Source organism: Anoplopoma fimbria, chromosome 11 (assembly GCF_027596085.1).
Source record: "Anoplopoma fimbria isolate UVic2021 breed Golden Eagle Sablefish chromosome 11, Afim_UVic_2022, whole genome shotgun sequence".
Classification (NCBI taxonomy): Eukaryota; Metazoa; Chordata; class Actinopteri; order Perciformes; family Anoplopomatidae; genus Anoplopoma; species Anoplopoma fimbria.
This window is the reverse complement of record NC_072459.1, coordinates 3,508,756-3,531,864: the sequence shown is the minus strand read 5'-3', so window position 1 is coordinate 3,531,864 and position 23,109 is coordinate 3,508,756. Positions and strand designations below refer to the sequence as shown.

General features: G+C 35.9%; 3 protein-coding genes and 1 long non-coding RNA gene across 4 annotated transcripts; 3 read left to right on the top strand and 1 right to left on the bottom strand.

Moving 5' to 3' along the window:
• Nucleotides 1–161: 161 nt before the first annotated feature.
• On the bottom strand, nucleotides 162–2,107 carry LOC129098802 (uncharacterized). Its single transcript, XR_008531610.1, has 3 exons — nucleotides 1,882–2,107; nucleotides 415–638; nucleotides 162–248 (listed from the first exon to the last, which is right to left on the bottom strand). It is a non-coding gene; the product is annotated as an uncharacterized LOC129098802 (long non-coding RNA).
• Nucleotides 2,108–3,742: 1,635 nt separating this feature from the next.
• Nucleotides 3,743–9,268, top strand: rusf1 (RUS family member 1). Its single transcript, XM_054607133.1, has 15 exons — nucleotides 3,743–3,819; nucleotides 3,930–4,084; nucleotides 4,709–4,786; nucleotides 4,870–4,984; nucleotides 5,066–5,111; nucleotides 5,274–5,306; nucleotides 5,408–5,513; nucleotides 5,923–6,024; nucleotides 6,751–6,821; nucleotides 6,912–7,096; nucleotides 7,515–7,572; nucleotides 7,648–7,712; nucleotides 7,813–7,935; nucleotides 8,017–8,082; nucleotides 8,176–9,268. The coding sequence occupies exons 1-15, from the start codon at nucleotides 3,798–3,800 to the stop codon at nucleotides 8,259–8,261; spliced, it is 1,311 nt and encodes a 436-aa protein (XP_054463108.1). The 5' UTR covers nucleotides 3,743–3,797; the 3' UTR covers nucleotides 8,262–9,268.
• Nucleotides 8,857–14,484, top strand: zgc:153292 (uncharacterized protein LOC100003014 homolog). Its single transcript, XM_054607134.1, has 12 exons — nucleotides 8,857–8,942; nucleotides 9,918–10,119; nucleotides 10,209–10,241; nucleotides 10,520–10,638; nucleotides 11,373–11,484; nucleotides 11,732–11,764; nucleotides 11,868–11,900; nucleotides 11,990–12,223; nucleotides 13,135–13,238; nucleotides 13,411–13,576; nucleotides 13,665–13,727; nucleotides 13,951–14,484. The coding sequence occupies exons 1-11, from the start codon at nucleotides 8,878–8,880 to the stop codon at nucleotides 13,707–13,709; spliced, it is 1,146 nt and encodes a 381-aa protein (XP_054463109.1). The 5' UTR covers nucleotides 8,857–8,877; the 3' UTR covers nucleotides 13,710–13,727; nucleotides 13,951–14,484.
• Nucleotides 14,485–16,828: 2,344 nt separating this feature from the next.
• elob (elongin B) lies at nucleotides 16,829–22,838 on the top strand. Its single transcript, XM_054607559.1, has 4 exons — nucleotides 16,829–16,929; nucleotides 20,338–20,472; nucleotides 21,004–21,112; nucleotides 21,325–22,838. Exons 1-4 carry the CDS (start codon nucleotides 16,927–16,929, stop codon nucleotides 21,435–21,437), a joined length of 360 nt encoding a protein of 119 aa, XP_054463534.1. The 5' UTR covers nucleotides 16,829–16,926; the 3' UTR covers nucleotides 21,438–22,838.
• The last annotated feature ends 271 nt before the right edge of the window (nucleotides 22,839–23,109 follow it).

The window sequence follows — 23,109 nt, the reverse complement described above, 5'->3', positions numbered from 1 at the left end:
TTGATGAGCAGCTTTGAGCTGTCCGCTGTCCGTCTCCATAAACATCCAAAGAGTCAATCCTCTGGTTTTCTCCTGTAGCGATTCATCAGCGTTGATCAGTCTCTCAGAGTGAGCAGATATGAGATTAGCCCTAACAGAAGGGGAGCTAAAACCAGAAGGGAAACCCAAACCACGATGGAGATGATGCCAAACTTTTTTGCCTTTTTTGAATACGTCACAGCACTCTCTGGATCCGTCTCTCTCTCAGCCTGTTGAGGTAAAGACGAGACAACATTTAGGATTAAAAGTCATACTTCCTCTCAGGAAGCACCACAGACCAGAACAGCCTGTGTATGTGGTTAACATGAAGGTGTTGTGTGCAGCAGGATCGTGGAATGTGCAGCTTTAGGCTTTGACATGTTGACTCAAAAGTACCTGGACTGAGTTTATCAGAGCCTTGATTCCGATGCAGGAGATCCCACAGAGGATGCTGCAGATGGCAAGTTTCCTGTGGTGCCGGTCGTAGCAGCAGGAGGCAGCTCGCAGTCCAGCGCCGATGACTGACTGAGTATTCTGTGTGTCTCCTGACCCGGGGACGGTGGTTAGTGGGATTGACACCTCATCCAGCGCTCCATGTGTCTTAGGTGATGTAGACATTTCTGCAAAACACAAGATATTAAGAAAAGCCTTAATTAATAAAACCAACATTTTGAGTGAGAAATGTACAAAATGATGGTTGAAAAGCAAAGAACAATTTGTCTGAGTGGCTGCTTTTTGGTTCTAACTTTGTTCACAGTTGATAGAATTGTTTGTTTTTCGAGATAAAGTGACATTTAAGGAACTGGTTTCACCCTTTTTGTACGAGACAAACCCTCTAAGTAAATGTTTAGTTCATTTAAATTTGTCTACTCTAACGCCCCTAAGTCTGTGAGGAACACTCGTGATTATTGTTCAGACGGATTCTCACTGAACCGACTTCACAGGTTGTAGTTAATCTTTTCTTTTTTATTGTTGTTCATGTTTACATTCTGATTACTGCCTCTGTTTAATGTAAGAAAGTCAAGGTCTCGCTCCATTATTAAACCTCAATAACACTGAATCAGAATAGAATAACCCTTCATGCATTCTACCAAAACACTGCTGTCATTTTTGGATGACTTTGCATAAAAGAGCAAATCTACCACATGGAGTGTTGAATTTGTTTTTACATTTTTAAAAATGTCCCTTAATAATAAGACTAAACTTTGACCCCACTGGTTTTTCTTTTGGATGATGATAACAAGAATCAGTCCAGGTGTAATTCAACATGGCCCCAAAGGGAATATCAGGGGTTTTAAAGGGGTTGCTCTTCTGAAAATGCTGTTATTACACAAACTGTCAGCCCTGTGATGCTTTCTGCTGATGTGTTTTATGCTAAAAACAGGAGATGTGTTCCCAAGCTGCCACCTTGAATTAAAACGTTTTTAAGGTTTTATATGTTTACCCTGAGTTTGACTGATTGCCTTGTTGCCTACAGTGCTGGTAAGGTAAGACAATCTAAGTTTAAAGAATTTAAGTCCCCAGCAAGCCTAAACATGATCCTCAGAAATATTAACATAGCCGTCTCTTTCCTGTGAGCATGGGAGTTTTTCTGAACTGGGTGTTTCCATCATGAAACAAAGTAGCCTTTGGATGGCGTAACGGCATCAAGTGTTGTAGGATCACACTTTTTAGAAAGAATGTTGAAACTTCCTGCTTGGCTTGCAAGTTGTCATGACAGAAATGGATCTAATCTCTGATTTTATGAAAGCACTGTACGCGTCACGCCAGCATGCTCTTTCTGTTTGTCACTCTGAGACAAACACATCAGCAGTGAGTTGGTCTGGGTTAATAATAGAGTCACCATGTAATAAAAGTACAAACCTGATCAAATGTTAAATCCTCAGTCTGACTGCGCTCCTTCAGTGAGCTCTTAGATGTCCAGTATGTGATTCAGAGTGATATTGAGAAGGCAGGCAGCTGTATCCACAGGAGTCCCCTAATTAAAAATCCAGTTTAAGATCCACATGAAGCTTCTTCCTTTTGAAAGTTGAAAGTTTTGGTTAAGATTTTCCACACATGGTCATCTAAACACAGCGGCTGTCATTCCCTGTGCTGTATAAGTTGTTCAATGACAGGACTGAGAGCCGCCAGTGAAACTCAGTGTGAAACTTCCACGCCCATTTACTGTGAAGTGTTTTATCCTCCTTTGCTCTCACACCTCCCACACACTGCACTGAGACAAAACTTTTTTTGTGTTCACTCGGTAACAGTAGTGGTCACGTCCTGTTCCATGTAAACCAAGTTTCGGTTTCCCATTTTCTTTGTTTGTCACAGTTTTACACTCTGCACAGTGTTAAAACATTTCCCTCTGTTCTTTCCCACACAGCATTCCTGAGGACTCGAAGAAGGCGTGTCAGAGTCTCGCCTCGGGGTGAAACAGACATAGATTCCATTCTGCCACATTGTTTTCCAAATTATCCATGGAGAACCAACATATTGTGTTTTTATCTTAATCCACAGCTCATTGCTCAGTCACTTATATACATACACATAAACATACACCCCGCTCTTGAGGGTCCAACTGGCCTCTTCTTGTTCTTCATGAATATTTTTTTCTCCTGCCAACCCTCTGCTTTATGACACAGAGATAAGACATATTTACTCCCCCTTTGCGGAGTGATTCATGACTACCTGACTGGATTTTTTCAGAGCTGACGTCACCCACTGTACAGTCTAGCAGCCCTCATACACACCTGGATCTGTCTGAACGGTGAAAAAATAGCATTGAGGGTCATTGTGGCTCAAAATCAGGATTAATCATCATGTCAGCATTAGTCTTAGTTTCAGGGAAGTAGAACAAAGGGAAGTTCAACATTCAAAAAAAATCTGAAAATGTGTTTTTAAACTTTGTATTTAAGGCAAACCTCAGTGAATTAGGATCTCCTACTTTGGTTGGATAAATTTGTGCTATAACAACTAACTGGCCTTTTGTTGCATCAGCAAATTCCAGGCTCAGCTTCAGAGTGATAATAACGTTTTGTCATTCTCAGAGTTACAAGGACTGGTGGATATTTGCCAATGCTCAAAAACTGAAGCCCTCCATTCAATATCAAATGACATCCCACTCCCCTGGCCTCCTCTGTATGGACAGTAAGGCTCCAGGGAAGCAAAATGTGTTGGTCGGTCTGTGGTTCCACCACTTTGGTCCAGACTGATGTTTCTCAGCAACCATTGGATGGATTGCCTAGACATTAATAAGAAAAAACTAAGTTACTCTGTACAGTTTGACAGTTTTATTACTTGTAGTTTTAGTTTTGTTGTCTGATATGTTCTTTAAATTCACATAAATCCAGTGAAATTGGAGGTAACTTATTTTTTTATTTAACATTCATGCATATCAAATTTACCAATTAATCAATACGTTTACAATGAATTATATATCATATCATGTTAAAATATAATGACATTTTATGTGTACTTAAACCTTATATACAGTAAAAGCAATGCCCTCAGCCAATACCTATAAAAATATTGTCCCAAAAAGCTTTTATTTTTTCCATAGAATGTATTACGCTTATGTTAATTGTTGCATTTTGCATTCATACTGTCAATTTGTCATCAAAAGGTGCTGATTATTAGTGTTATTATTATTATTAGTGCTTCTCTCTGCTGTTATTGGAGTCTCATCGGAGCCCCGCCCTAAACTCCGAATCGACCAATCAGGACTCTCCGAACTCTGAATGCGGAAGTAAACACGGAAGTGCTTAAAAAGATCAACACGCTGGAGGACGACACGTATGCTGTGCCCAGTTTCAACCTGTACTGAGCAGAAATGGACTTTAATTAAATACATTCCAGCGTATTTCAGACTGCATTATATTTCTGTTTGTTAGTTTAATCTTAAATTTATATTTTTTTGCTCCTATCAGCCAACATGGAGACAGATAGAGGGGTAGTTTTGGCCACAGAGAGGTATGGCAGTGCAGAGTCCTGGAAGTATTTCGCAAAGGATGCAGTGATGGAGAGGAGAAGAGATGGAAGTGAAGGGGAATCAAGAGGAAACTCTATTGTTGGAGTTTTCAAAGTAAGGAAATACAACTTTTCCATCTATTTTACCACTGACAAGATTGTAATCTCCAACACAGAGGTATATTTGATCCAATCAGGCATCTGAGAGGGCTACTATATAGTCCTGCACCTTTAATACAATATAGAGAAACAGACAGACAATGAACATAAAAAGATAATAAGACAAAATAAAACACACTTGATAAAATAATATAAAAAATATGATGAAATAGAACATATAACATAAGATGGGGAATAAAACCCAACCCAGTAAATAATGGTAATAATGATGATAACAATATTAAAATCAGCATTCATATTTGCAACATGCACATATACATCAATACACACTGCAGCCATTCTCTTCTAGTCTGTTCATTTCTTTTTTATATCTGTGGTGGAGATTTTAATTTATAAGACAAAAACTCTTTGAGTGCATTGAAGCATTAATTCTTGTTTCGTTGGGGCCAAAACTATTTCAGATGTAATTAATACATTTGATGTATTTGTTATTGTAATATTTCATGTAGAAAGAAAAAAGACATCAATATAACATATTATTTTAACATTTGAACTTAACTGTAGCTTCATTGACTGCTCATCCCCCCCTCAGACTCACATATTAACTTTTTTATTTCAGAGTGTCTTTCTGCCTCAAGGATATCCAGAGAGCGTCAGCAATGATTACCTGCAGTACCAGTTTTGGGATACTGTGCAGGTACAGTAAATGATGCACTAACACTATGTAGATCATCCCCATCAGATTGAAACTCTCCATCCACACTCTTCTCTCTCTCTCAGGCGTTCTCCAGCTCTCTGTCAGGGACTCTGGCCACTCAGGCTTCTCTCAAAGGTGTCGGTGTTGGAAACCATGAGGCAACAGTAGCTGCAGCCACAGTCACCTGGTTACTTAGAGGTAAACCCTTCAAATACACAGTGAATGTATGTTACTCTTGCATGGTGAGTGCAACCTGCATACTAATGGTTTCCCCTGCAGATGGAACTGGCATGTTGGGAAGAATCCTCTTCGCTTGGCAGAAAGGGTTGGCTTTTAATTTTATATATTGTATTTTTTCAGGACAATAAAAGTTTTTGGAGCTTTAATACAATGTTTGGATGCTCTCTATTTCTTCACTTTTTATTTGTGCTCCTCTTTCACTGATGGAAATTTATCTTCATTGTCATTTTGTTTGTCTTTGTTCCAGGAGTAAACTGGACTCTGAGGCCAAAAAATGGAGGTAAGCATTATGTTCAGGAACTAGATTAAAGAAACGTTGTCAGTCTTCTCTACTCATTATGATGAACACATTTAAAGTTCTGTCTTTTAATTTCTTCCCAGACTTTTTGCTGACGTTCTCAACGACATCGCCATGTTCATGGAAATATTGGCTCCATACTTTCCTGCTTGCTTCACCCTGATTGTCTGTACAGCAGGGATATTCAAGGTAATTAGAAACACTTTAAACAATTTAAAGCTGTGATAAGGCAAAAAAACTCAAGGTTCACCTAATTTGCTTTTCCCAAAGATAAATAATTATTTGAGATCAGAAGCCAAAAAGCTCAGGAGCCACTGGCCTAAACTTGGTAGCCTGTTGATCAGAATGCGTGCCTTTTGAGGTTCACTTTATTGATTTAATATTAACACAATTGGAGTTGTTGAAAATACTTAAGATGTAAGTGGCGATTCACAGGTCTGACTACAAACTGTGACATGAAACAGAGACAAACAATCAAACCTGATGGATTATCAGAATATCCTGTTGTTGACCCACTAAACACTCAATCGACTTAAAAGTTTAGGGCTTCAATGTAATTTTTTAAAATAAACATAAGCTGACTTATTTGTGTTTTTAGTCTCTTGTTGGAGTTGCAGGCGGTGCCACCAGAGCGGCTCTGACTGTCCATCAGGCTCGCAGAGACAACATGGCCGACATCTCTGCCAAAGATGGCAGTCAGGTACTTTATGACCTTTAACTGTTTATTGTGGAGAAAACCATAGTGATCAGTGTGATAACTTGTGATAAATAAGGAGAAAGGTAGCGCCTGCTCTCTACTCCATGCCATGGCACAGAGATTTGTAAAAATGAAAAATGTTCGAAATATAACAGGTGAGTCTCTTTATTGTGATCTGATAATGTTTAGACCCAATTTCTGTACATGTATTCAATAGTTCTTCTTTCTTTTTTTAAACTTAATTACTTACTTACTTAGTTTCTGATATAATGATGAATATGACATAAGGTTTTGAATAACATACATGGCTGACAATTAGAAGTATGGCTTTTGTATTACTGTTTTTGTGTACTTTATTGAATTGTTAATTGTTAGTGGATGTTTTATAACTCTTATGTATTTTGGATGAACCACGCCTGCGATCATAAAGCCGGTTTGTCTTCTGGTGTACATGATGTATAAATATGGGTGTGGTTTCTCTGACTTGAAGAAGATCCAAGTAGGATTAAAACATAGTCATTGATAAATAGAATTTAAAAAATGTGTCATGAAGTAGTGTGGAGGCGTTACCCTTTTTAAGAAAAGCCATAACCAGCTGTTTGCACTGCATGTTTCTGAGTTTAAATTGATAAGAACTCTTAACAGGAATCTGCAAAATCATCAAAACAGCGTTTCCGGGGTTACGGGCAGTTTGCTTGTCTCATCTTCATGTATTTTACTTCCCCACAGGAGACTTTAGTGAATCTGGCTGGATTGCTGGTCAGTTTGATGCTCATTCCCCTCGTCACTGATAATCCGATGTAAGTGTTTTCATAGAAAACGTATATAAATCACCATAACAATCTTGCAATCTTGAGTCTGTTTTTTTATACTTCTTTCCATCCCCCCAGACTGACTGTCAGCCTCTTCTTCCTCTTCACCGTCCTCCACCTCTTTGCCAACTACAAGGCTGTGCGCTCTGTTGTCATGGAAACCTTGAACGAGGCGCGGCTTTCGATTGTGCTGCAGCAGTACCTGAGAGACGAACGGATCCTGAGTCCACTGGAGGCCAATCAGAGAGAACCAGTTTTCTTTGGTAATTTTCTGACATCTTCATGACTATTTCACGTGTCCAATAATTAAAGTATTGCGACACAAGATATAATAAAATATATTAATATATGAGGATGGCTAAGTCTACCTCTTGATGTAAGACTCTTCTCGTCTTCCTTATATCCTTCTTTTTTCTTATGACATTTGTTTACTTTTAAAATTTTAATTGCTATGTTTTATTTCTATGATTTTTGTCTTATTCCTTATTTTTATTGTTTTACTCATGGTGCTGTTGTTCTTATTGTTTTGTAATGAACACTTTCATGATTCTGTATTCCTGTAAAGTACCTTGTTAACCTTGCTTTGGAAAGCGGTATTTAGATAAATTCTTCTTATTATTATTATTATAAATATGTTAATTTTGTGCATTCAGAACAATGAATTCTTGTGCTTGTTAACAGAGTTCAGGAAAACGGTGCCAATCAAACTTGGAGTGAGGCTACAGGAGGTTGTACAAAGGTAACGTTTTGCTTATATGATGAGAAATTACACAAAAGTACACATTTTATTATAATTTTGCTTATTATTTTGTAGCCCAGAGGATCTGAATTTGGCTTTGAAGGGAAACAACATGCCTTTCCTTTTGGGAGTACGAAATGGTATGCTATCTCCCAACGTCCTCTACAGAACAACAATGTGTTTAAGAACCATCTAACATACTTTGAGTGTTTTTTAATAACTCTGCTGTGTTCCTCTCAGGCTGTGTATATGTTTGTTTGGGACCAGAAGCATCAGTACGTGATGAAATCAGAGCCATGTGCCAAGCTGTGTGGCTCAGCAGCAAGTTGAGCCCTCCAACTTCCAGAGACCCTCCAACACAAAGTGAGCCTTTACCTCCATTCACTTCTTTACTTTACAATAAAACGGTGCTTTCTCTCCTTTACATGCTTTTATATTTTAAAGGTAACTGGGAAATGGTGCATGAGAGTCACAAGATGATGGACAGGATTTTCAATCCATTTCTCAAAGGTGAGCATATACACAAATCTATTTTAACCTAATAATCACCAACGTTTTCTTGTGTAATTTACCAATAGAAAACATTATTTGTGCCTATTCCAGGTGTGGAGGCTGCAGGATGGGACATAAAACGAACTTTACTGGACTGGGATGAGTGGAGGGTCGAGTGGAAAACAAAAAACAACTGAGCTGTGCGACATCTGCAGCCATTATGCATTGTTTATCACGGTTTTCAATCTTGATCAAACTGATTTATTATGTGTCTATGAAACAATAGGGGGGGAAAAAAAATCTATATTTGTACGGAAATATTTAGATTTTTACAAGCATATATATATATTTTTTTTTATGTAAATATACATGCATTTACCTGGGTACAAATCAGTTAAAATGTGTCAAAAGAACATGAGTGACTGCCCTTTTAGCGTTTATCCACAAGGTGGCGGTGCAGGGCGTTTATGTGCACTTAAATAATACACGAAGAAGAAACATCCGTTGAGTCAAGTTAGTAATATTTAGAAAATAAGAATTTCCGGTTTGTGTATAATTAACAAATTCCAGGGTTTGATACAAGACAAACAAAAATATACTCTTTTCATACTGCCAATTACTATGTAATTATTGTAAAATGTATTCTTTGACTTTGTTAATGTAATTTCTCAAATATATCATGAGTTTATTATTTTGAAAAGGCGGACCGGATGTTACGGATTGTGTTATTGTTAGCTTTACTGCTAGCGCCAAACAACTGTTTGCAACAAAATCTGTTTGTTTGGACGCAAATGAAACAACATTGTGAACTAAATGGGAAGATATAAATGTGCATACGACTGCGAAAGCTCCAGCGAGTCAGATGTGAAGTATTTTAAGTGAGTATTAACATTTTTCACTCGTAAACACAACTAGATTTATGAATAGTAAGCTAGCTAACGTGAAGCTAACAGGCATCAGGTTTGCGCATGCGTACAATGAACCAGCTTTATTGGCCATGTGTGCGCATGCGTACAATGAATCAACTTTATTGGCCAGGTTTGCGCATGCGTACAATGAATCTGGCCACTAGTGCACAGAAACAGACAAATAAACAACAGACTGGAGGCAGACATTAGTATAAAATAATAAAATACACTTCATTGGTGTTTTTTTGATTCTGTGGGATAACTAGTCTAAGTATACTGTTTTTTAAAAGAGAACATTTGGTGTAATGTAACTAAAAAACAGTGCAATCTCCCTTTTTTGTATATTCACAAATAAAGGAAATGTTTCATACATTTCAAACAATGTTTTAAAGAGTCTGGCTTCTCTGGGATAATGTAGTCCAGATTTGACTGTTCTAGGTGTTGTGGTTCTTGGATGGTCCAACGTGGTCTTAATGTAAAAGTATATGAAATGTTCCTGTTTTTGCATTTTCCACAAATACACAAAAGTTTCCATAAATGTTTACCTCCCTTTCTCAACATTAAGAGGTGCTATACCCGTTAACAGAGTATAAATATGATTTATTGGACAGAATAGACTTTGATCCATATATACCTTACAAGAAATCTTCATCACTTTACAACAGTGTATATATTTTTGCTTACATCCATCACACTAGTAATAAATATTGCAAAATTTAAAAGTTAATACTTTAGTGAGGTACAGTACTGGTGTTTTTGTGCACGCAATATTTACCAAATAAAGCAGCACTTCAGCAAAAAGCCTCGAGTGATGTTTAACTATGAAGCCAGTCTGCCAATGACAACATTAAGGGAAAACATACTGACTATTATATGGAGTTCAGTGTTGTATTTTCTTCACAGATCAGTGTGAGGACTGTTTTAATGAGTTGTGGGCTTCCACAGATTTCCTCTCTACAATCCCAGAAAGCTCAAGAAATGGCTTGTCAACATGAAGATGAAGGACTGGACCCCGTCGCGCTTCTCTGTGCTGTGCATCAATCATTTCGAGGAACAGTACATTGACAGGACGGGCAAATGTGTGAAACTTCGGGAAGATGCAGTTCCCACCATATTTTCATCCCCTGGAAATACACAGAAAAGAGAGGTTTGTTTGTAGTTACTTTTCATCTGTTTATGATAATTATCTTAATACATATATCACATCTCATTACTGTCACTGCCCCTCTGATTTAGGCTTCCAGTAACCAAAGAAGTAAGAGATTTAAGGTGAGAGCATATTATATTGACGTTTAACTGTTAAAATTCTGTGATTCAGTTGTCACTTGTGATCCTTTTAGAAAGCTTGTTGGTCCATTTTTTCTGAATTTATAAAACATTGTTTGCTCAGATTGAGCTTCCTTGGGTTAAGGTTAAAAAACAAGGAACTTAACATAAATTCTGTCTTTACTTCACTTAAGCATCATGTGTATGTTAATTGTTTACAATGACAACCAGTTTAAGTTTGTGAACACAGTGTGTGTTGTTTCTCTGTATTGTGAAACTAGTCATCTGGTGTTAAAGCCTCACAGGCGAGTCCAGCTCCGTCTCCAACTATCACTCCTGTGATGGCAAAAAGAAGAGTCCAAAACAAAGAGCCCAGCCAAACAGAGGAAGTACCTGCTGGGTATGTTACTTAAAGTTTGGCATTTTCTTAACCCTCCACTGTTGTTATTATTTCTTTACCACCACAATGTTCACAGTTTTTCTCACTCTGCGGGCATAAAACGTCTCTGTAATGTCGTACACTTGTGTCCTCTTTCTTCATTCCAGATGTCCAATTTCTTTCTGAATTGTTGTCTTGTCATTACTCAGAGAGTTTTGTAAATAATCCAGCGCCTAAAATTAATCCAGTTATGGTTACAGACTCTTTCCCCCTCCCATTAATTTTGATTTAATTCATTCTTAAAAAACAAAAAAAAGTACAATAAGTCAAAGATTTTGACTGATAGCATTATTCTCTTTTTTACATGTGTTGTGATAATATTGATATTGTGAATTCTTTAGGCCACCATATTGGTGTACTGAAAATCTGATATTGTGACAGTCCTAGTTTTAAATAGTCTCCATTGTCAATTCATCTACAGAGTCTTCTCCTGATCGATTTTATCATACGTCAGAAAGTAGTTTAAAAAACTGTGATGTGATGTTCTACTGAAAGTATATAACAGCTTTTATTAATTCAACTTATACATGCACTTCTAAAATTTTGTCTACATCAGAAACTGTGAGTGAGTAACATAGCAGTTTCAGTTTGAACCTAAATTTCTGTATTAAGCGTTTTGTTTTGAGTTTCTACCCATTTGGATTTGGATCTACCCTCTTTAATGTGTTTTATTCCTTTTCTGGTTTTATTTTCAGGGACAACGACCCAAAAAATTCAAATGACAAATGGAGGATAATAGTAGATGAAGGGTTGATGAAGATAGAGTCATTTCCACACTTCTTCCATGGAGATTACTGTGCACCACGGGTACATTTTATTATATATTGAATATTATATATAAAGTATAATTACTAATCAACACGTTTTGATACTTGTAAATCTCATTATTGTTGCTTATATTTAGCACAAAATATGGCAATTGTTATATGACATTAGGAAAATCAAAAACATTTTGTTGTCAGATGTTTACCTTCATTATTGCAGTTTGTTATCAACAACTTTTTTACCTTTATATCCAATTTGACATCGTGTCATTGTTCACATGCACCAACAGGACATTATGTGGGCTCCAGATGATGGTTTGAGTGTAAGTAGTCCTCATGGTTTTAAACTACTATGTATTGTCTTTTATACTTTGACTTCTATATTATGAAGTATTTTAATCAAGTGATCGTCTGTAATGTTCACAGACCGACTGTGAAAATCCCGAGAAGGTGATAGAGGTGAGTTACAACATGATGACCTGAATGAACTGCAGCATTAAACACAAGCTAAAGTGGTTGGAAATGTTACTGTGATGTTGTGATGGCAGGTGAAAGAGCCGTGGCAATGGCTTGGTCTGGACGTCAGAGGACCGCTGCCCCAAACGCTGAACGGACACAAGTACATCTTGACTGTAACGGACTACTACTCCAAGTGGGTGGAAGCTGTGCCGATGCAGTCATGCCTCCCTGCCGATGTGTCGAAGCACATCGTAGACATCATCGCCCACTTTGGATACCCGATCAGGATCCTCTCCAGACTGCCTCATGACATAGTCCACAAGGTGAGTTCTTTGTTGATTGAAATGCTCATATTATTTTTTATATAAATGTGCCACCTTTTAGAGTTGATGGTAAATGTAGACTCTTGAGGCAATACATTTGTCGGTGAGTGCTATATTGTCCAAGAAAGCTGAGTTCACAGCTGCAAAATATGTGTATTTTGATGACATAGTTGGAGGTAAGGAAGAATTAGCGGCTGTTTGAGGTTGGATTTCTAGTTTCTGTCTGAGCAAAGGATGTTATGGACGAGGATTGCATTTTACAGTGTTTTGGCTGACTTGGATATACAGCCATATTTATTTGAGTTATTTGAGTATACAGCCGAAGAAATGCAGAGAGAGGCCGAGGCTGCAGCTGCATTAGCGGTGCAAGAGGATATGGCCAGCGGGGACTCTGGGGATTAGAAGCTCGCATTCAATTCATTCTGGTACATGTAGGCACTGCTGGTACAACTCCGTGAGCAGGAGAACGGGGCTTTCTGGGTCAGTATAGCACATAGAGAGGAATTTATTGCTTAAATCGATTACATTTAGCATCAACACTGATTGTACATCCACATAAAAGGTGGATGAAGGTGAATTTTTCCTTTAAGTTATTGTAATGACCAGTTTTGTCTTGTAAATAGTTCTCACATCAACATCCACGTTGATGTGAGAACTATCCCATGTAATGGATATTTTGGTTTATTGTCCATGCACAGTATTTATATAACCCTCATCAGACTCTGCAACTTTGTTGTCCTGTTGTTGTCCTCCAATGACATGAATACTTGGAGATTGTAACCACGGCAGTCTTTCCCATCTCTCACATATGTGAATGCAACATAAGATTTGTTGTTGTGGAATGCTAACAAAGTAATTACCATTTTATCTTAAAGTAACCATGTCTTTGGATTTGTCTAACCCCATGCTAGATCAACAGAGAACTGAAAGATCAGCTGAAGGTCACTGTCGCTCTTGTCGTCCATCATCAGCAGACAGGAACCATGGATTTGATCACACAACAGCTGATTGACAGGTCAGTACTTATAGTTATATAACAATAGATGTTGTCTATAAAGGACTGTATCTGTATTGCATTAATGCATCTTCCAGCTCTACATTTACAGAAGAATATGAAAAATACAGCAAATCAAGAATCAAGCATTTAAGTCAAGACTGCATGTTTTCTTTTTACTGTTCGTTAACAGGATGGTGAGTGATCTTGCAGAGGAGCATGCAGCTGACTGGGACGTCTACCTGCCCGCCAAGGTTTTCAGTCTGTGTTTCAAAGAGCATTCGAAGACGAAGGAAAGGCCCTTTTCAGAGCTCTGCTGTACAGGACTGGAGCCGGTCCAATCCCCCAGAGGACTGAATGTAAGTGAAGGTTGTAAATATTCAAGTTTTGATGAGCCTTTGTTTTGTAATAATGTCAAATGACTCTTCTGGCCTCTCTGTTCCACAGTACGCCTATTCAAAGATCCGAGAGAGTGCTTTCGTGGTTAGATAGATGTCTAAAGTTTATTTGGTGAGTTGAATATATATTTTGTGTATAATATATATTATGTAACATATGTAATAAAACATTCTACATATATCTGGGTTCATGGAAGTTGTGGAATATCTTCGCATTTTCTTGAGGTGTTTTTCAGAACAAGAAAGTCGGTGAATTTGAAAACAACCTGAAAGCAGCTTATGAAAATATGAGTTTCACTTCACAAGTTTTCTCACTCAGTTTTATCATTTTTCAGGTCAATTGCTGTGGAATTCCAATTGGGCTGGGTATTATTTTTACAAAATAGGGAGGAAGAATATTTTTCGGTCATGGAAGCGCCATGAATTTGTCAAGGACTGTCATGGAAAAGTTCTGGAATTCTTCAGTCCTTTATGGCCACAGTGGAAATGTGGGAACTCTGATGGTTTGACCACAGTGAGGACATTGTTGACTGGACAGGTACGGAAAATACCTGCAAGTTTCTACATCATCTTTCACTCTGCCAACGACTCAGTGTCATTTCAAACCTGCTCAAAACAAATTATGTTTTGGTTTTGACCTATTTTTTTGTCCATCAGATTAATAAAAGGCTATTTTCATGCTTGTATCCTATTTTTGGAAATCCTCTCTCATATCAGAATGCAACATTGTACTTCAATGAATTGTCTTAAATATGCTAAAAGAGCATAACAAACTAAATGCAGGTCTTGACAGTCATGTCAAGAAAAGAGATGTTATTTTGTGCTTGAACCATATGAGTCTGGTGGAGACAACAGTGTTATGTTTTACATCAGGATTTATTTGTAAATAAATAAACTTACTTTAAATAAGAATTGTTTTGATTATGTTTTCAATATGAAAAATGTAACTACAAATATACTCTGTGTAATCAATATGCTCTCAAAATGAGGGAATTTGTCAGTACCATGATCTGATTTCAACCTTAAACTATTTTAACGTGTTAACACGAACATATGTAGTATATACAGTCGGGCATCTGAAACATAAGACTCTCACCTGTTATATCTGAGTTGCACCTGCACAGGCAATTTCAAGTTAATGCAAATATATTTTGGAACCTCTTTGTTACAGTGTTCTGTTACAGTGTTCAGAAAAAAAAAAAAAAATGTGTCAAACAAAACAACAGCTGAGTTTTAGAGGTCATGTTTTCTTTGATGAAACTCTTGCATCTTAAAATGTTGCTTTTAAAAAGAAAGTTATTTTTAAAGAAAACTCATTTAGAAATGTGTACATTTTATATATGTTTTTATCTCTTTCCTTATCATATGAATCAACCGCTGACCAGCCAAACAAGCCACAAAGTCATAAACACAACAGGAAAAACAGACCCTGATCTTTCAGTTAGTCGCAGCTCGCTTGATTTGTTTTTCTCAGCTGCTGTCGGTTCAGCTGCTCCACTCGCTGCGGTGACAGCTGCTGTGGGACTGGGAGGTGGAAGTTAAGTCCTCCCACATAAAAGAAGCAACTGGTGAAAAGAAACACCTGTTTGTTTCACTAGGGAGGGAGTCAGGATGAAGGAATGGTTATGATTGGTAGATGAAGCTCTGTTCAGGATTTTAGTAAAGCTAAATGTGTGTTGATGAATATACATAGTTCATGTACCCTACTAGTCCAGATCATTAAAGGCCTGTAGAGTTGACATCACATACAGATATGACCATTGAAAGGATGGTTAGAGATTAACATACTGTAAAGGGAAAAACGTACTTAAAAAGTGGACGTTCAAGGGAATGAAACAGTTGATCAACTAGCCAAATATCATCTTGACTCATTCTTTGTTTTCTTGTTGTTTATAATTTATTGTTATTATGAATCACATCTTGTAAATATATATATATTTCATACCATATGTATATTATTTTTGTATTCGTTATAGTATTGTGATTTTTTTTATATATATTATATAGGTGGAGGCTTCAAATACGCCCAGTGGGCTTTCTGCCTCTTCCTGCACTGTAATATTATTTATCAATGTTATGTTTTTTATATTTTTCAATTGTGTAAATAACTAAATAAGTAAGGCAAAAAACATATCTATTTCTGCCACTTTTGAGAAGCAGAGGCAGAGGTTTTTATGCAATGGAGATCTTTAAAAAAAAATAAAAAAAATAGATTCAGCATGAAGAAGTTTTTTTTTAGAGAAACTTTAGAAATTATATTTAAATTTTTTAAATATTTAAATATTATAATATTTTATCTTTGTCTTCTTCTCACTCTTTTTTATATTCATTTTTTATTTTACCACTATTCTTGTCATGTTTTCTGTTCCGGAAACGGAAAGATAAATAAATAAAAAACAGTAACAGAATAGCAAGTTTTAATAATAATAATGTTGATAATAATAATAATAATAATAATAATAATCTTTATCATACAGACTAAGATAAAAATAGATAAGATAAATAAATAAAAAACTAACAGAATAGCAAGTTTTAATAATAATGATGATGATGATAATAATAATAATCTTTATTTATAAAGCACATTTCATACAGCATGAAGAAGTTTTTTTTTAGAGAAACTTTAGAAATTATATTTTAATGTTTTTAATATTTAAATATTATTATATTTTATTTTGTCTTTTCTCACTCTTTTTTATATTCATTTTTTATTTTACCACCATTCTTGTCATGTTTTCTGTTCCGAAAACGGAAAGATAAATAAATAAAAAACAGTAACAGAATAGCAAGTTTTAATAATAATAATAATAATATAATAATAATAATAATAATAATAATAATAATAATAATCTTTATCATACAGACTAAGATAAAAATAGATAAGATAAATAAATAAAAAACTAACAGAATAGCAAGTTTTAATAATAATGATGATGATGATAATAATAATAATAATTTATTTATAAAGCACATTTCATACAGACTAAGATTAAAATAGATAAGATAAATAAATAAAAAATAGTTTTTATTTTAATTTTTGTTATATTTAAATATTATAATATTTATTTTTGTCTTCTTCTCACTCTTTTTTATTTTAATTTTTTATTTTACCACCATTCTTGTCATGTTTTCTGTTCCGGAAACGGAAAGATTAGATCAAAGATTAGAAAAAGAAGAAAAACAATCTTCCGCCACCTGCTGGTTGGTTTCTAGAACCGCACGTCTCTTCCGGTCTGACGCGGCCGTGATCTCACAGTTGTCGCTGTGCGGTGGAGGCGTTTTTTCTCCCTGTGTGCAACTAACCGCAAGAAATGGTGAGTGAGGAAAACAGATACAGCTCCAGATGTAACGGCCTGTTAACTTTAATGTGTCAATAAGTCATTATCCAAACGTTAAAACGTAGCGGAACAATCATCCCACAGCTGATCTTTGTTTAGCTAACCCTTGCTAGCATGGGGTTAGCTCCCCCTGCGTTAGTTAACGTCAACAATGTAGCTTAGGCTAGCTAGCCACGAAGAAGCTAACTAGCAGAAGTTGTCAGTAGCCGCTGTAGCTCGGTTAATGCTATCACCTGGCAACATAAATTGCTTTTCACACTTAAATGTGGCAACTTTAACGTTAGACATCACAGTCTGTGTTTAATAGGTGATATTTGGGGGAAAGGGCACCATTTTAAAACCCATAGGAAGCTAATGTTAGCTTGTTAGCATGCTAGCTGGCAGCTGCCGCACTGTGTGTGTGTGTGTGTGTGTGTGTTTAAAGCCTCACTGTAGAGATGTGTGTGACCAAACTTTCATACAGACTAAGATAAAAATAGATAAGATAAAAAATAGTAACAGAATAGCAAGTTTTAATAATAATAATGATAATAATCTTTATTTATAAAGCACATTTCATACAGACTAAGATAAAAATAGATAAGATAAATAAATAAAAAATAGTAACAGAATAGCAAGTTTTAATAATAATAATGATAATAATAATAATAATAATCTTTATTTATAAAGCACATTTCATACAGACTAAGATAAAAATAGATAAGATAAATAAATAAAAAAAAATAGTAACAGAATAGCAAGTTTTAATAATAATAATGATGATAATAAATAATTTTATTTATAAAGCACATTTCATACAGACTAAGATAAAAAAAAATAGATAAGATAAATAAATAAAAAATAATAATCTTTATTAACAGAATAGCAAGTTTTAATAATAATAATAGATAATAATAATGATAATAATAATCTTTATTTATATAGCACATTTCATACAGACTAAGATAAAAATAGATAAGATAAATAAATAAAAAAGTAACAGAATAGCAAGTTTTAATAATAATAATGATGATAATAATAGTAATAATAATCTTTATTTATATAGCACATTTCATACAGACTAAGATAAAAATAGATAAGATAAATAAATAAAAAACAGTAACAGAATAGCAAGTTTTAATAATAATAATGATGATAATAGTAATAATAATCTTTATTTATATAGCACATTTCATACAGACTAAGATAAAAATAGATAAGATAAATAAATAAAAATAGTAACAGAATAGCAAGTTTTAATAATAATAATGATGATAATAGTAATAATAATCTTTATTTATATAGCACATTTCATACAGACTAAGATAAAAATAGATAAGATAAATAAATAGAAAATAGTAACAGAATAGCAAGTTTTAATAATAATAATGATGATAATAATAGTAATAATAATCTTTATTTATATAGCACATTTCATACAGACTAAGATAAAAATAGATAAGATAAATAAATAAAAAATAGTAACAGAATAGCAAGTTTTAATGATAATAATAGTAATAATAATCTTTATTTATATAGCACATTTCATACAGACTAAGTAGCTCAAAGTGCTGTACATTTGGAAAACATTTTTTTTAAGTTAAAGATAAAAATAGATAAGATAAATAAATAACAGAATAACAAGTTTGTACAGATATGTCAGCATATCAATAAAACAGAAAAACATATTACATTTAAAAATTGTACATACAGTACCAGTCAAAAGTTTGGACACACCTTCTCATTCAATGGTTTTTCTTTATTTTTTTTTTTTTTCTACATTGTAGATTAATATTGAAGACATCCACACTATGAAGGAACACATGTGGAATTATGTGGTAAACAAACAAATGCTCAACAAACCAGAATATGTTTTATATTTTAGATTATTCAAAGTAGTTGAATGAGAAGGTGTGTCCAAACCTTTGACTGGTACTGTACATAGAAGTGAATGAGTACATAAAAGATCAATTGAGGGATAGTTTTGGGACTAAGCGCTGTTATTGAAGAATGCTTGGTGAAATAGATGTGTTTTTAGCTGAAGCTTGAAAGTGTCTACAGAGTGTCTACTCTGATGTTTTTGGGGTAGGCTGTTCCACAGTTTGGGAGCATAATGTGAAAAAGGCTGCATCTCCAATTTTCCTTTTCGAGAGGTTTTGAGGAACTAGGAAACCAGCAGTGGAGGATCTAAGTGTTCGTGGAGGAACATGGAACAATGATGCACGAACAAGCAAACATTTTCTTTATTGCGTGTAACAGATCTATCATGTATCTGTTCAGAGCATTATACTGTCCATCATTCACCACTACAAACTACAGAAAAGCAAGCTTTCAACGACTCCAAGTGGCTTATAATGATGCTATGAGGAGACCTAACTCGATGGTGTCTTGCAAGTGACATGATTGTAAATGCAGGACTCAAAAAATACTTGAAAACTGTTCTAGGAAGTCTCATGTAAAATGTATTTGCCGGCCTAATGACGCTGAAAAATGACATACGGTTTACTACTACACGCCACAAATTCCATCAGTCTCTCTGTAAGACACTGCTTTATATTGTTTTAAACTCAGTTTTCCAAATGTGTTTTTGTATGTATTCTATTCTATGTAATGGCTGAGTCTGTAACAAAGGTTTTTGATTTGATTCGATAACCTAGCTGGTAGAGGCAGAAGTTATCACCGCACCTTTACTTTTAAACTTAACATTTACTTTTTATTTATCTGCAGCTTTATCTACCTTTGTGTTTGAGTTGACTTAACAGCTGTATTTGCTCGGGCGTTGTTTTGTGTGGTGGCTCAGTATACTGATCAAAACCCATCCACAATATGTATCACACTAGTGTTCCCATGCTTTTGTTTCAATTGATCAATATTTTCAAAAGCTGTGGTGGAATTAACTAAGTACATTTACTCAAGTCCTATAATAAGTACAAATTTAAGGTACTTATACTTCACTTGAGTGTTAGTTGTGTTGTTTTTCAGATTGCAATTGATCATCTCCATCCTGTCCAGTAAAAATCAGGTATCTCCAGCTGATGCCAACAGACACTTTCTGGAGGTTTTATCATAGAGATGACCAGTAATGAGTAGATCATGAAATACTTGACTTTACACCAAAATTATCTTTATTTCTTAGTGGGTTATGGGTTCGACAAAGACAATGGTTTATTAATAACGATGCAGCAGACTTTAGTCTCGGTTGTTTCTCTAGCTTTTGAAGGACCTGATTAAAACACCACAACATAAATGATTTGTTTCAGTGAAAATGTGCCATAAGAGATTTACGGCATCCTGTTTGAGAAGACGCCATTTACAAGGTCAATGATGTTTTTCTGATGTAAATATTCTTGGGAGTCATCAGTGTCTCGTTTCCCCTCTTTCCTCTGTCACTTGATCTCTCTTCAGGATGTGTTTCTAATGATCCGACGTAACAAGACGACCATCTTCACCGATGCCAAAGAGTCTACCACAGTCTATGAATTGAAGCGCATTGTGGAAGGCATTTTAAAGAGGCCCCCTGAAGATCAGAAACTTTACAAGGTAAATGTCGCTCATACTCAAACTTTAGAGCAATATTAGAATTAACATTCATGCTCTAGCACCGTCTGATTGAGGAGAGTGAACGGGTGGGCGATATGAAGATGTATACCGTGAGACAATATCACTTTTTATCGACGTTTCAGGAATTAGCTGTGCCGTTTAAAGCTGCAAAGATTAGTCAAGAAAATTCACTATTCATTTTTCAAATAAAAATGCCAAATATACTCTGGTTTCAGCTTCTCAGATTTAATGATTTTCTTTGCATATATGACAGAAAATTGATTTATATTTAGGTTTCTAACTTTTTGACAGACAGAACCAGCAAAACTGCATCATTTAATTTAGTCAAAGGTTACAGGATTCTTCCAGCTTAAAACTTCACTGACACTGAATACAAACATGCTGGCTCAGAGGAATGCAAGTAGTATCAGAACAGAATGGGTTGTGTGACATTTATGAGTCCTCACCCATTTCACTGCACTCTCCTAAATGTCTTCATACGCTTTCATTAACTTTTTTTTTCTTCACCAGGATGACGTGATGCTTAATGATGGTCAAACTCTTGGAAATTGTGGCTTTACAAATCAAACGGCTCGACCTCAGGCCCCAGCCACGGTGGGGTTAGCTTTCCGTCTGGGTGGTAAGTAGTTTACCCTTTAATCAACTCCATATTAATCCAATTTCAGTCACTGATGCAGTTTTGGCATCATCCATTCACTTGTTTTATAAAGCAACTCTTAGTCCAGTCTGAGCAGTGCAGGTTGTTTTGAACGATAGTAGCCCTGATTCACTGTGATGTATCTTCTTTCTCTCTCTCTCTCTCTCTCTCTTTTTCACTGTTGTCACTTTCAGATGATTCATTTGAGCAGCTGAGGGTCGAGTCTTTCTCCACTCCCCCAGAGCTCCCTGACGTCATGAAGCCCCAGGACTCGGGCAGCACAGCCAACGAGCAGGCTGTACAGTGAGGGAGGGGGCAGGGAAACAAGAGGGCTGCACAGGGGGTCGGAGGGAGGATGCAGGGGGGGAGGGAGGGGTTGAATTTTGTGATGCCTCCGCGGGTGAGTTTTACCTTGCCGACGACGGATCTTCAGCTGGGCACAAACAATTACAAACACGGATTCCCCTTGTTGTAAATGTGAGGGCGGGTGCTTCAAAGTGGTTCATTTGTCCTGAAATCGGTGAACGCATGCTAGATAAATTGATAATTTCACACAAGACCCTTCAGAGATACCTGACGGACTTACCACGACACTGTCAGCCATCCATGGGGATTTGGTCATGGCTGAACATAAAAAATTGTACCTCGTATTTAATTAATTCTGCTCTTTATTTGGGGTAAGGTTATTGCTACCTTACTTGTGTTTTTTATTTTGCTGGCTTAAACGTGGGAGTTGATAAGGTGTGACATTTTTAGGCTTTTATGTTTGTGTGTTTCTTTATTAAACTATTACTAGGATTGAACATGTTTTTTGGTCTTTGGCCTGGATATGTGTTGCGACAATAGCTAGGAGTTTGTGAAATTCTAAGTTACTATCTGTATTTCAAAAACCTTTGAAGAATATGGATCTGAAACTAAATAGATTCACTTGTTGGCAGGAGATCTGGCATTAAGATGAACATTTCTTGGTACTTTACCTTATCAGTAGTTGTAGTTTTCCTACTGTAGCTGCTCACAGATGTTACTGAGACTGAATACACTCAGTCGTGGGTATCTACAACACATGTAACTCTGACGTGGACCTGGTGTTGAAAATGAAAGTCCAACAGGCGGAGCAGCAATCAAAAATGAATTGATAGTGATTCTTTTTTTACCTTGCTAATAAAAGGTCGGGACTAACCAACTTTCCTACCAATGTTGGATTGTAGCCGATGCCATCTAGGAGGTGTTCTTGACTTGAATCAGTGTGGCTAATTGTTTATAGTAAACCTACACCGTTTTAAGTTGAACAAGTAGTTTTCCATGTGATGAGATGTGATCCATGCCTGTGAGTAGTGGGCTGCACATTTGACTCTCCGTTGTCCCAGAATCACTGCCCATTTAGGTTTAGTTCATGCTGCAACTTGTGTTGTATTATACCCAAAAAATATATCTTAATACACGTTGTTTTCCTAAAATCAAAAGGGGAATTACAAATCAACTCCTCTGCACATCAAAGTATAACACTGGGTCTCAGGATCTAGAAAAACTACAATTTGAAAAACTAAAACCCTCCAATAGTTACAACAGGGAAGTATACTCTGACCTGGGGGTGTTGAATGAAATTGTTGACTTTAACATTTGCAAATTGAGGCTGTTAAACAGTGGGACATGATCAAAGTTGCACTTGTAACTGATTTAACATTAAAACAAGTGTTTTTCACCCCTGTGCACTGTGGTGTTTTTAAATGTGTATGTAGTCAAAGGTATACGCTTTGTCATAAAACTGTATTATCATGTGCACACTTGAGACACAGCTGGAGGAATACAATCAATTGTTGATTTTGCATTTCATTTAAAACAGCAGCTGATACAATGTTAAGTGTTTTCTTAAGGTGCAAATTCCGAGTCACTGCCATAAACAATAACATAAGCTAGCACAGACGTTAATGTCGACTGATTAGGGCAGCAGCAATGAATTAATACATAACTGCAGCCAA